Source organism: Battus philenor, unplaced genomic scaffold (assembly GCF_028537555.1).
Source record: "Battus philenor isolate CCGP_79_NKW_IND1 unplaced genomic scaffold, ilBatPhil1.0.hap1 SCAF_24, whole genome shotgun sequence".
NCBI classification, from domain to species: domain Eukaryota; kingdom Metazoa; phylum Arthropoda; class Insecta; order Lepidoptera; family Papilionidae; genus Battus; species Battus philenor.
In genome coordinates this window covers 2,503,433-2,516,982 of record NW_027181687.1, presented here as the reverse complement: position 1 = coordinate 2,516,982, position 13,550 = coordinate 2,503,433, and the positions used below count along the sequence as shown (strand labels likewise).

The 13,550-nt window shown below is 33.1% G+C and overlaps 2 protein-coding genes across 2 annotated transcripts; one reads left to right on the top strand and one right to left on the bottom strand.

Annotated features, from left to right (window-relative positions):
- Positions 1-2,973: 2,973 nt before the first annotated feature.
- Positions 2,974-13,243, bottom strand: LOC137924619 (armadillo repeat-containing protein 6 homolog). Its single transcript, XM_068768037.1, has 9 exons — positions 13,015-13,243; positions 12,254-12,403; positions 10,661-10,878; positions 9,460-9,616; positions 8,764-8,899; positions 7,721-7,886; positions 5,272-5,365; positions 4,432-4,581; positions 2,974-3,367 (listed from the first exon to the last, which is right to left on the bottom strand). Exons 1-9 carry the CDS (start codon positions 13,129-13,131, stop codon positions 3,152-3,154), a joined length of 1,404 nt encoding a protein of 467 aa, XP_068624138.1. The 5' UTR covers positions 13,132-13,243; the 3' UTR covers positions 2,974-3,151.
- LOC137924620 (tektin-4-like) lies at positions 5,768-7,009 on the top strand. Its single transcript, XM_068768038.1, has one exon. The coding sequence runs from the start codon at positions 5,768-5,770 to the stop codon at positions 7,007-7,009; it is 1,242 nt and encodes a 413-aa protein (XP_068624139.1).
- Positions 13,244-13,550: the final 307 nt, after the last annotated feature.

Genomic DNA, 13,550 nt, shown 5'->3' with positions numbered 1-13,550 from the left:
TATTAAATATATTAGCAACGTGAAGCAAAAAGTACAAAATAGAATGTAAATTACAATACTGTAAAAAGAATGTAGTTTTGAATATAGATAATTAATAGTATATATATGTATATAATATCAGCATAGGATGTCTACCTGCAAGGTGGACAGACGACCTTAAGGTCCAAAAACAATGAAGGCTGCTTTCAACCGATCCTAATGAAAATCTAGAAAGCCTATGTCCAGCAGTAGGTGTCTTACAGCTGTAATTACGATAAAAAAAATTTGTACACTTCTGTAAAATACGTAGTATTTTTTTTAAATTATGTTTTAGAACTATAATTAAATATTTAAGTGTTGTAAAAAAATTACCAGTTTTGGATTGTAGATAACTTAACGTATCTATTTTTTACAACCCCCTCTATAGCAATATAGATAACATAATTTTTTTAACCGTAACCCAATTAGAAGTGCTGTAAAATTTATTGGGATATTGAATTAGAGTAAGATGTCCAGCAATGATATCCAGTAGACTTGCTAAACATTTTTAACTGATTTTTTACATTACATATTTTAGACAAACCCCAAAAATATCCTCAAAAGTGTTTATACCAGGGGTGGTCAAGCAGCTTGATAGTTCAAGCCATTGTTCCAAATTTGAAATGCCGCAATTTAATACGCATTTAAAACACCCAATCAAATATTTTTTGTACTAAAATTTTGTGACAAAAGTACAAAATATGAGTGTTGAAGTTGCCATTACGGCACAGGTATATGAAAACACTCCTAATAATACTTAAGATGCCGGTTAGTTAATTATAATCAGTGTTGGATTTCGCTAATTTTACAATGGAATAATAATAATGATTATTATTTACTCCAGTGATTTGTATTGATTTCTCAGAAGCTGACTATATAACCTATTTATATAAATTTAAATATTGAAATAATTCGACAACCAATCGGAGCAAAAAATATTATTTCTGAGCCGCAGTTTGGCCACCTCCGGTCTATAGAAATTAAAGTTTACATTTAAAAAAAAATTGCATTTTTTATATTTGACACTATTGAATGTAAAGATTGCCGACCTCTATGAAAATGTAAATGCCAACGGTAATTTCATACAACTTTAAGACAAATATCTCTTATATGAGTTATAAAAAATTGTATTTTACCATAAACGTTAACTTAAAAGGATATTTGTTAAACTTTTATTTTCAGTTATGTAAATTATGTTAAATATACTGTTTCATTAAATTTTTGTATTTATTTGTCTTGTTTAGACAGAACCGATACCCTGACTACAATAATCCCGAGAATCCAAATTCGTCATGTCCACTGACAGTTTCTTAGTTTATTAATCTGTGGCGTTTTTTAGAACGCACCCAAACTTATTTTTCAAGAACGCATATATTTTCCTTTTCTCTCTTTTGACTCTATGTATATCTCTATCCAACCGGCTAGCTTCGTCGCTTCAATCGGTGTAACAATAGCATTATAGTTACTCTGATTGAGATTGTTGTGTGCTGTTATGTTTTGTTATATATTGAAAGATGGTTTCATCTGATTTCCTTACACCAAATTATCTACTACAATACCCGGCGATAAATATTGCACATCGACCTTTGGACGCACAAAAACAATTGAACAACGTTTGACAGAACGTCACATAGGTAATGTGGGACAGAGATAGTACTCTAAGAAACCAAAATTACCCGATTGTCTCTTTCCAAAGGTAACGGTGTACTTAACGAGGGGTCCGTACAAAAAACCACCCATGTCGACTGCCAGTGTCAAAACGATTTGTTTTTAATGACGAATGAAATATTGTTTATGGTCTGTAGTATATGTATATCCAGTGCAAACGGTTTTAAATTGTATTTTTAAGGTAATTCGATATAATGTAGCCTAATTCACTTGTGCAGTTCGGATGTGTTGGCACCAGGGCAGATATCTTTATAGGCAGTTGACGGGTTAATATTTTTTACATTTATAGTTTCCATTTCATATCCCGTGGCATTTCTAATTCTCCGCTTCAATAACAGATTAAATAAAAATCGTCGATCATGGTTAAAGTGAATAGATACCTACTGAATCTGTGTGCTTAATTTTCGACCACATCGATGCTTACCATCAAATGGTTAAACTTGCACAAAAAATTGTTAAGAAAATATAGTGACACTTTACCAAATTTGCGCATGCGCACATTGTTACCTAATATAAGCATAGTATTTCGACTAAATAGTTTACTTACAAAGCGTGCAGAGTATTCACCGAACTCTCACATGAATTTGACTTAGACTTGTTTGATGCCACTGGTTCTCACGTAAAGAATAGATTTCAAAAAATGTTTTGGCGTGTTGATTTGAAAATTATGAGATTTCATTAATAATTAATACACTATTGTAACTCTAAACTACTAATTATTAATTTTATTAAAGTAATTCAGATATATAAACGGCCTTGAATATTTATGATACCGATTATGTCATTATTTATAAATGATTTTTATTTATTATTGGGAAAAGTTAAATTACCTTGTTATATTTATATTTTTTTTATTGTTATTTATATTAGCGTTTAATTTTCTGAAGCTAATATAAATAAATAAAACATATTTCAGAGTGTTCGCTTAATACAGGAGATTGGAAATAGGTGTAAAACATTTTTGCTGAACAATGAGCTATTTATTAAAATGGAATCAGGCGTTACCTTGCGGAAGTCCATCTTAAGTAAGAAAAGGACCAATATTTAGCCACTTCCGCACATGCAGTAGTACAACAAGTGTTTCACCCCTCCACAGGGCATCTTCAGGAGTTATGTTACACCAATTAATGCCAAACACAGAGTCCTGCACTATGTGGAGGGGTGAAACACGTGTTGAGTGATTTGGCGCTGACAGTTGTGTGATTCGCATTGTTTGCCGCATACGCATTTATCAGCGGGCTGACGGGCGGTGCACTTTGTTGCACGACTACTACTGCATGTGCGAAAGTGGCTAAATACTGGTCCTTTTCTTAATAAGCTATTTATCTACTCATTTAAAGATTTTACATATATAAGCAAATTATCTCGTATGTAATCTTTAATAAAATTTTATGTGAATCACTGATTATTAGTAAAAAAAATTCACTGGATTTAAAGTGAACGCGCTGCAGTTTAGAAAGTCGGTTTATTTCTCCATGTGCACACCTTTGCCAGTCCACTGTTCGTCCAACTTGACGTCGCACTCGAGGTCCCTGAGCGCAGACTTGATATCGAAGTCGAAATCCTTGCCAAATTTCTCTAATGACCTGTTCAGGATGGCCTCAATTCCCAGCTCCTTAAACTTAGTGTTGTGGTCGCGACATCTAGCGACCATGTTGCGAATCGCCCAACAGCCGTTTTTCTAGAAAACAATTATAGCTTTTATCATCATCGTCATGTCACACAATAGACTACACCAAAGCCTAAGCCATTCTAATAGATCATCAAGAAACATATATACAACCATAAGATGGACATATGACATTGTTAAGGTTGACCAAACCTGGATGCAGGCTTAGGTCCAACAGTGAACATATCAAGGGTGAAATGATAATGATGATATATGTATATATTTTTAAAATACGTCATATATATGTATATAAGACGTATTTAAAAATGCTCGTCTATTTGCATATAAAGTATTCACATAAGTATCTATAAAAACAGTTAAAGTAAAAAGTAATTACAAATTTAAATTATGAAGGGTGGCTCTACAAAACGCTATGAGAGAGCATCACGTGTATTTTGAGTTAAAGACTGCAGTGTTACCAAAAAATCTATAACAATTGCCATAGTTCTAAAATACATCAATGTTTTATGGTGTTTAATTATGTTAAGTTGTTTATATCTTTTGTTTTCCTATGTTCAAAATAAAAATGCAATATATTTAGTCTATATTTTTCAATTGAGCATCTGTGGTGTCATTTACTGTAAAATGAACAACGCCTTTGGATTAAAATTACTAATTCCTTGAAATGAAAATTATAACCGACTATAATAGTAATACAAAAAAAAATAATTTAAAAAAAATTGTGATAAAAAGCATTAGTACAATATATAGGACGGCACATTGTATCATGTTAAAGCTTGTTCAAAGATTGTCAAACTGTCATGGTAAAAATGACAATAAGTTCGCTTAGGCATATAAGTTTCAAGTCATAACTTATGCTTGGATCTTCGCTGCCAGGTCTTATCAGAAATAATTTCCGCAGAAGAACTGGAGAGGTCATCGACGTAGCTCGAACAAATGCCCATCTAAAATGAGTGGGCGGAACACATACCTCGATGGTCGTTGGGATAGGAAGGTTCCCGAGTGACGACCACGAGTTGGTAGACGCGATGTAAGTAAACCCCCCCCACCACCACCACCACCAACACTAGGTGAACAGACGACTGATATGTAAATGATGATATCCGAATAAGTACCTGTACGGTGGCGACGTCCTGATGCACCTTCAGGACCTCTACGATGGCCTCGGGCGCTCCGTTCTCGAGGAACTCCTTGCTGTGCGCTGGTTCGCGGAGAGTCAGGGCTGCGACGCATTTCAAAGTCAACGCGGAAGTCGTGGCGTTGTTCTGAGAAACAATTTTATTTTTGGATAAAATTTTTTAAAAATAATCAAAACTAATCTAAGTTAAAAAAATTACAAATGCATAGTTTTTTTTTGTTTAGAATTACCTAGTCATGTTGTAAATAAAATTATATTTACAAAGGAATTGTGTATACTAAAATTTTTAACTACTTAAACATAGGCTTAATATGCACGGATATTTTATTTATTAGTGCACTGAACATGAATTAGATAAAAAAGATACTTTTAATAAATATTTCTACAGACAATCATACGGGATGACTAGTTATACATTGTTGTAAATGTTTGAAACAGGTAAATGTATAGTCCACTTGCTGACAATTAATGTATAGTACACCTTACAAAATCTATGGTTTCATAGATAATAAATAACGTAATGATTATATAGTGACCAAAAAAATTGTGGATTATTACAAATACATTTTTTATTGTTCATTATCTATCCCTGCAGACTTTGTACTGCCAGAAATCATTGGCCTATCGAATTCTAATTAAAAAAAATTAGTATATTAACTAATAGGTGCAAAAGCTTTTTGATTAATGAGCTTTGACAAAGAAGCTTTTACATCTAAATATAAACAAACACAAAACCAAACAAAAAAATCTAAATAAATAAACACACTATATTAAATACATTAGTTAACTTTTGAAAGCGATAAGAAACAAAACTTACCGAATATCTTGTAAGTAGAGACACTATAATTGGCACGATACCGCTCCGTACTAACTGCCTCTTCACGTCGTCGTTGCCGGCCAACGCTGTTATTCTAAAACAAATCACAAACCATGACAACAATCGCCAGTGCTATGGAAACTGAGTTTATTAAATCTATTTATTACACTTGAATAAATCGACGAAGCCGACATAAGCCTGCAGATTGGCAAGTTAAAGTGACATTGGGCACGCCGCATAGTGCAGAACAGATACCAGCTGAAGCTTTAAGTTTCTGGAGTCGAGACCAAGGTCCGCCGAACCCAGCGGAGAACCTCCACCCACAAGGTGGACTGACCTCGTTAAGGAAATTAGGAGACACTGCCCCTTCTACTGGTCCTATTACAAATCTATATGGGAAGCCCAAGTTCAATAGTAAACGTCATATGACTGAAAAGATAACGAAATTTGAACAGCCAAGTTACTAATATTATATTACATAAAAATTACTTATAAAATGGCCGCAATTCAAAATGGCGACTACCTATCATTCAGTGATAATAACACAGAACTAAAAACAGTAGAATACTGGCACGATCATAACCGAGAAGTATTAAAAGGCGATATAATTGGCAAAGTAGATCATAACACAGCAATCACCAAAAATTGCATCATTAAAGTCAACCAAACGTCTTGTCACGACTTCAACGACAGCACCGATCAGTTAAAACAAAGAGCAAAACATATAAACTATTGGAAGACAGAACTCGAAAGGGCTCTACGTGATATAGACGCAGAGATAATGGTACTAGAAGCACTGAGACAACAACTCAAAAATGCAATGGATACATTGAAGGTTCCAGAATATGTAAATGAAGAGTGTTTGAATATACGACGCAATCGAATGCACACTGATACTATTTACGACGAGCCACAGGACGCCTTGTTCAATGAATCAGTACTCATAGAGAATGTTAAAAGAATCCACAGTGACGCACTGAGAGAGATAGAGAATCAGATGAAAATGAACGTAGCAGCGAAACAAGCGCTGGAGGGAGATTGGAGCAATAAATATCTCGCTTTCAAATACGAAACAAATAACAGCGAATTAGAAACAAAATCTTGTAACGTGAAGCAAACGCCAGCGGCAACTAGGTTATCAGAAGGCCAGTCAAATGTGCAGTCGTGGGAACAATTGACGATGTCCGGTTTGGACCAATTTAAAAGCTCTATCGATAAATCACAAACGCTTCGAACTAAAGTAGACGCCATACTAATAAACACTGCAAGGGATTTACGCTCCCAAGACATTAGAGTGAACAAAGCACTTAGCGACAGAATCGCTCGCACTGAACAAGTCAAAACCGAACTGGAAAATCAACTTCGCTTGACACTTTCAAAGATTTCCGAGACGGAGAACATACTGCAAACGCTGCACGATGAGACGTTAAAAGTTTCCCAAAGGATACAAGTAGCACAAACGAGATTGAACACTAAACACATAAGACCTAACGTCGAAAATTGTAGAGAAGGCTCTCTAGTTGGACTCATAGAAGAAGTCAAAGACCTTAACGATAGTATGACTCTTTTGCAAAAGAGAACTTTGGAAACGCAGAAGTTGCGAGCGGACTTGATTCACGAGAGATCGAAGTTAGAGAATGAAATCATTGTAAAGAAGAAATCTCTTTACATAGACAATGAGAGGTGCTTGTTTGTGAGGCCTCACTTTCAATCGGCGGAAAAATTGTGCGGATTTTGAATATCTGGATAAAAAAGTTTAACATTAATTTTTAACAATAAAATAAATAGTTATCCAAAATTTTATTTTAATTGTCAACGATACAAAATACAATAACCGTGGAATATTACTGAATTTTTATTAATTGGATCACTTTATTTTCTATTAAACTGCTATCGCATCACTTATGAGGCATTTTTAATTCGATTTCTGCAATGTCTTAACTTACTTTCACCATAATTGTCACCTATTTGATGTTATTTACTTGTGTATATTAAAATAAATCATTTACATATAAATTATTTAGTTAACCAAAATCACCACAATTTTTAAGTAACGACATATATCAACGGATTGTTAAAGTTGGAGTGGTAGTGGGTGCGCAGAACAGATGGCCATTGGTCTGTCCCCACCAGACCAAGGACGGAATCATCGTGCGATTTTTTGGAAAGGCCAATACCATGCAATGGGCATCTATCGACTGACTTGCTAATGATAATGAAGTAGGAATTTGTTCGGTGCAAGCTCGACATAATTTTGCCTTGCAAAAGAGTCTACTTACTGAATTCCTTATGACTAAAAGTCGTCGCTTATCATGTCAGAGTTCGTTATTATTTTTTTCCAAGCTCAGAAGGTTTTATAGAGCGGTGAAATAGCGGCTGCAAGCCTTTTTAACTGCGTCAGTCCAAAGAATAGTTCACAAAGCACTAGCGCTTTACCTCCATAACTTACAGTTTGCACGCCTGTTGAATGACCGAGACGTTATCATAGTTGTCTGCCAGAATCGTAAAGAGCACGGTGGCGCCACTGTCCGCGACCATTGCGCACAGCTCGTGCCGCACCAACAACGACGCGATGGTCAGCATCAGTTCCGACACTTCTGGCGGCTTCGTGTTCTCTATTACATAAAGGTCATATGAATTATCACTAAGCGAAGCGTATCGCTTCTTCATTTTAACAAGCTGCGGTGGGCTGGTAACTGTGGCTTACGAATGAGGGTCGCCGGATCAATTCCCAACAGAGCCCTGGTTAAAAAAATTATACAACGTAGGTGCAGTTCAATTCTGCAGAGTAAATTGAAATTTTTTCGTTCAAATTGCTTACAGGCTTTTTAAAGTAAGGTTTAATATTAAAATTTTTATCAGTATGAAAAACATTTAAATAGGTTTTAATAGTTAATTGTATTGTTACAAAGCACGAGTTACAGAACCCTCTAAAACAATAAACACGGAACCCTAGGATCAAGAAGTGCCGTAAACACGCGTGACTTTAAAGTTATTAATAGATTTTTGTGTACGGTTTTCGAAAATTCTAACCGAGTACTACCGCGAACTAACTAGAACCTTCTCCGTAGTATAAATAGGTGTACTCCTCATGTCGTGAGTGCAGTTTGTTTTTTGAGTTATAAAATTCCGGTAGGTAAGGTAAAATAAAATAAAAAATAAATAAATTGTAAACTAAGGAATTAGTTAATGGAATAAAGTAATCGGAAAACAGGGAAATGGAATGAAAGGGTAAGACAAACGAAATGTGGAAAGAAAGAGAAGGTATGAAAGAACTTAAGATGAATGGATGTAGCGTGCGGTAAGAAGATGTGAAAAAAATTATTAAACAAAAAGAAATGACTCTGTTCTTCCACAAGACAGGGGAACAAGATGAACAAGAGACCCTTAATAATGGGCGCCATTAAAAAAAATTACATTCATTCATATTGCCTTCGAGTCGCTACATAGCATGCAAAGATAAAATAATGGCGAAAATATACAAATACTTACTTTCTAACAACTTGGTGAGCGACTCTAAAAGCTGCATCCCCAACTCCCTCGCGTGCACATGAGCTTTACCGAACTCCACCCTCACGTCGTCGTCCAAAGTAAACCTCCTTATCAACTGCAGAGTTTCGCTCAACAACTGATAACAGAAAAAAAGATCATAAGACAATTCAAATTTAGAATCTAGTTTAAGATTTTATTTGAAATAAAACACGATGTACAACTTCACCTTAAAAAGAATTGGGAGATGGTTTAATTGACTTCTGAAAAACTGATTTAGACCATGTTAGATATCCCTGCTACATATAATAATGCCCTTAGTACAGTATTATAAGTACATATATGTATCTGTAGATCCCATACATATATATACATGTACATATATGTATAGAAATATTATATGTGGAAGCTTCTTATCATTAAATATATAGCTTTCTTAAGTTCAAATACATATTATTCAAAAATTAATAATATGACCGCATAGAACCTTCACCTTTGAGACAGGCAGAACACCTTGTTAACCTTGTCCGAAGACACTGGACACATACTGCCTCCAAATAGTCGGTTTGGGATCTAAATTTTGTTGTTTTAATATTCTTTATGTATACAGTGGCGCCCTCTCTGAATATACCTGAAGTACTTCATAAAATTACCTAGTGGTTGTAATTACATTACAAAAATATTTGAAGCATTGTTTACCTTTTTATTATGGTTTTTCTTCAATAATGATTCAAAGTTTTCTTTAACATTGCTTGCCATTATCATCTGTCGATTCATTTCATGTTTTACACAACACACATTCGTCCATTTCAATGTTGCCACTAATATTGCTTCGTTTTGTATTTTATCTAAATTACTAAAAATAAAATACAAATATTATAATTTATTCAAATGAAGATGAATAAGTTTTTTTTGAAGAGTATTTTGTCACAAGTCTTATATTTCATGAAAATCATTGAATATAATGTCTTCATTATTATCATCATCAGGCCAGTGAAGATTTACTTTCAAATAATTCATCATACTAGATTATTTATGTCACATATAAAATGTAACATAATCTAGCAATGGTAGATGTTTAAAAAAGAAATCTTTGGTAATTAATTCTATACACCTTATAACAGTGTGATTACTTAATATAACTTTCTCTTCCTTGGGAAATAAATACACCTAAAAGCCACACAATGTACACTAACACAAAAGTACTACATCCCTAGTCGACAAAATATCTAGGAATTTATTCATAGTGAATTTGTATTGGGTAGGAGCAAGAGATATAAGAGTAGTTGTATTAGATATAAGGTAGGGGAAGAAGTCTGGTTGTTGAAGGTTAAAATGTTCAAAAGCTGTTCCTTGACAAGCTGATGGAATCATCATCATAATTGAATTTTATTATTTATTATGTTCATTTAATTTTAATTATACTTTTTATTTTATTTCTTGTTTTATGACATTAGTTGTTCCACCTACCACTATTTTGTCTCTACACAGCCTAACGATTAACTGGTAGAGAATGCCTTCGACATTTCGAAGTTATACATAAAATGTGTATAAAAGTTCTTTAAATAAATAAATAAAGTGAAAAAAGGCAGACATTGCCAATTCTTCAGCTTTAAGTAAAATAACTGGCCCTTTTCCCTACATTAAGATGAAGGCACCCACATGTTGACTCCCCAGAATGTTAAGAATTTATATCACCCATATGTAAGGTTCAACTCAAGGGTTCAATATGTGAAAAATTAAAAAAAATCACATATTATGCCACCTCTCTCAAGGAAATTTTCTTATCCCAGGATAACAGATAAATAAAATGTAACACCGAGCCTGCATGATGGATTATGCCCAATTCTATCAAGACCAGGGTACAGTGCTACAAATGCTGTAGGTCTATTACAATTACCTTTTAATTAAACTCACACCTCTCTGTTCAAGTAAGTCAGGTTGAGAATCCATTAATGAGATTAATGTGTTCAGAATTTTCAGAATAAATTCTTCATCTTTTACATTTTCATCTTGTGAGTACGCCTCTTGCTTAGCGTCTAGTAAATCTATTAGTATTGTATAGGCACCATCTTTTCCAGCTCTTACTCTGTGGGCGATGTCTTTATTGCATTCTACCTAAAAAAAGTAATATTTATTTAAAATGAAAAATATTATTAACATATTGTTGACCAGTAATTTTACTGAATAATTATCTCGTGTCACCAGCCAGGTACAGTTTTTGCAGAAATTTTATGTAACTCTTTCATTTGAGACTAAATCCAAAACACCACTATCAAAAAATAGATCCATTATCCTGCTGGCAGTTGGAGTGTCACCAAGTTCAAATAGTTGCACCAGAAATATTTAAATAATTCTGTAAGTTTGGTGCAATATCATGTTTATTCCACTCTTCTTTCAAATCGTTGTAACTATCAGATGCTATAATATCACTCTTTTGATATTTTAGTTGCCTAATATCGAGTCGCTCTCTTATGATACCGTATCATTTATTATAACAGTTAGCACAATTTGATTCATAATCACTCACACAATCAGATAAAGTATCTGCATATAATTCATTGAAAGATTCTTCATTATGTTCCGTCATAATTTTTAAATTTTTTTTTCACTTTATCTAGTAAGATTTTAGTGGCTCTTATAAGCAAAAGAAACAGTGTGTATTATACAGACCAACAATTGCATTGCATGGTTGCCAACAGAGACAACAGAGATGCAAAAAAAACCCATCACAAGTTTACTCATGGCAGGTAAACAATGTTCCGCCTTAAAAACACCAGTTAAATCATGACCAGTCAACAATGTGTTAAGAAATGCTATAAAAACTCAACTTAAAATTGACCATTTTTTACTTAAAGTTTTCTTTCACTAAGTACTTTAAATTAACACTATATTTCATGTTTTCTATTGTAAAGAACAAAAATTATGGCCTGACTTCACCTATCAATGTAGGCAGATAATATTTTATGAAACTCAGCGAATCTCATATATAATCTTCACATTTTTGCTGAACTTTGGCGTTATGACTGAAACTACAGAGGGTCTACTGGAACCTGTTAATTTCTGAAAGAGATATTTGAGAAAAAAATTCTGTGTATCTCCAATTTAACTGACTAGCAAACTTTTAATACAATATTCAGAATAAAGAGCATTAAAAATATTCCAATGACTTATATGTTGGCAATGTGTATAATATGAAATAGTAGATCTGCTTTAGAGATTCTATTCCAATATGACATGGAAGTCTTTTCAAAAAGAATAAATAGACATTTTTACACTGCAATGTTTTAGTAATGCAGACTTTGTTCTAAGAATAATACACTTCATTATTTCATCATCACAATTTCTGTACATTATGTGAAAGGCAGAGGCCTCTCCTAAAATATCAAAATTTTTATAATAATGTAGCTGAATGTAATATGAAATAAGATTATTTGTTGTAAAAAAAATATGATTCTATAAAGTTCTTTTTAATTTACTAGAAATATATTACCATTAATATATCCAACTGTTCCAGTATCAATTGATAATTTCTTGGCATTGAATTTGTCAACTCCTTAAGTCTTTTAACTGATGAGCTCACCAAGTGTTCCTCGCCAGCTTTCAGAGTCAAATCTTTTATAATGTTAGATAGATCAACACCCTGTTGACAAATTGGAAAATAAAAAATCAGCAATTTGTCATCCACTACTGGAAATAGAACTATCACACAGATTTCTAATAGGACAAGTTGAAAGTAGCCTAGATATGGATTCATCTAACAAATTTTAATAGATTGTCTATTCATGTCTCTACAGGTATAAAAAAATTATTAGATAAATATGTTATTTGTCATATTTTCTTTACTTTTATTTGATGATATAGAAATCCTTAAGATAAGCAGAAAGAGGGACGACATGACTTCCAGTAGAAAAAACATGTGTATTTTTATAAATCCTAGTGGAAGCAAAAAGAATTATTCCCTCATTGTTTTTAAGACACAGGTTTTCTAAAACATGATGTGTTTTTAGAGGTTTATCTATGGATAGCTTAATTGGTCGTTTATAAATGAAGCATATTGTTTCTTCTACAAACTATCATTAAAATCCATATTTTAAATCATGCTAGAAACTGCTAGCTTATTCTGCCTTGCAATAAGACCATAGTTTAACAAACCCCTTAAATAGTATTAAAGAGAATATAAAGTCCTATTTTTAGGAAGAAGTTCGGTAAATAATTATTATTTTAATTAAAAATATATATATGAGTAATCACCTGCGCTTCAAACTGAGCTATTGCTTCCTTAATAGCTTCCTCTGGACTCATATCAAATTCATCCATATTCTCCTTAACAATTTCATCGTAAGTCTCTTGAGTAATCACACGAACCATTTTAAATGTTAATAAAAGATTTCTGTCGTGTATTTAATTTTAAAAATTATATTTTGCGTAAAAACTAACGTATTAAGAACAGCCGGTGAATCATGGAAAACAGTATACATTAACATCTGTCAAAACCAACTGGCTGGTCGTATAACAGTGACCAGCTGATAGAATGCACAAACGTTTTGTTGACTTTCGCTTGTGAACTTTAGTGAAATTTTTATTTTATAATATATTGCTAGGTAAAATTAGGGTTTTAATATTGACCAAAAGATTCTTTTTAAGACAAGGTTTATTGCGTTTTAGAATATAAATATATTTTATTTGATGTTACAGAAATATCCGAACGAATAAATTTGACAGGAAACATATATTGGTACGTTCCAAAACTAAAATCGAAAATTAGGAAGAATGTGGACAATTTTATT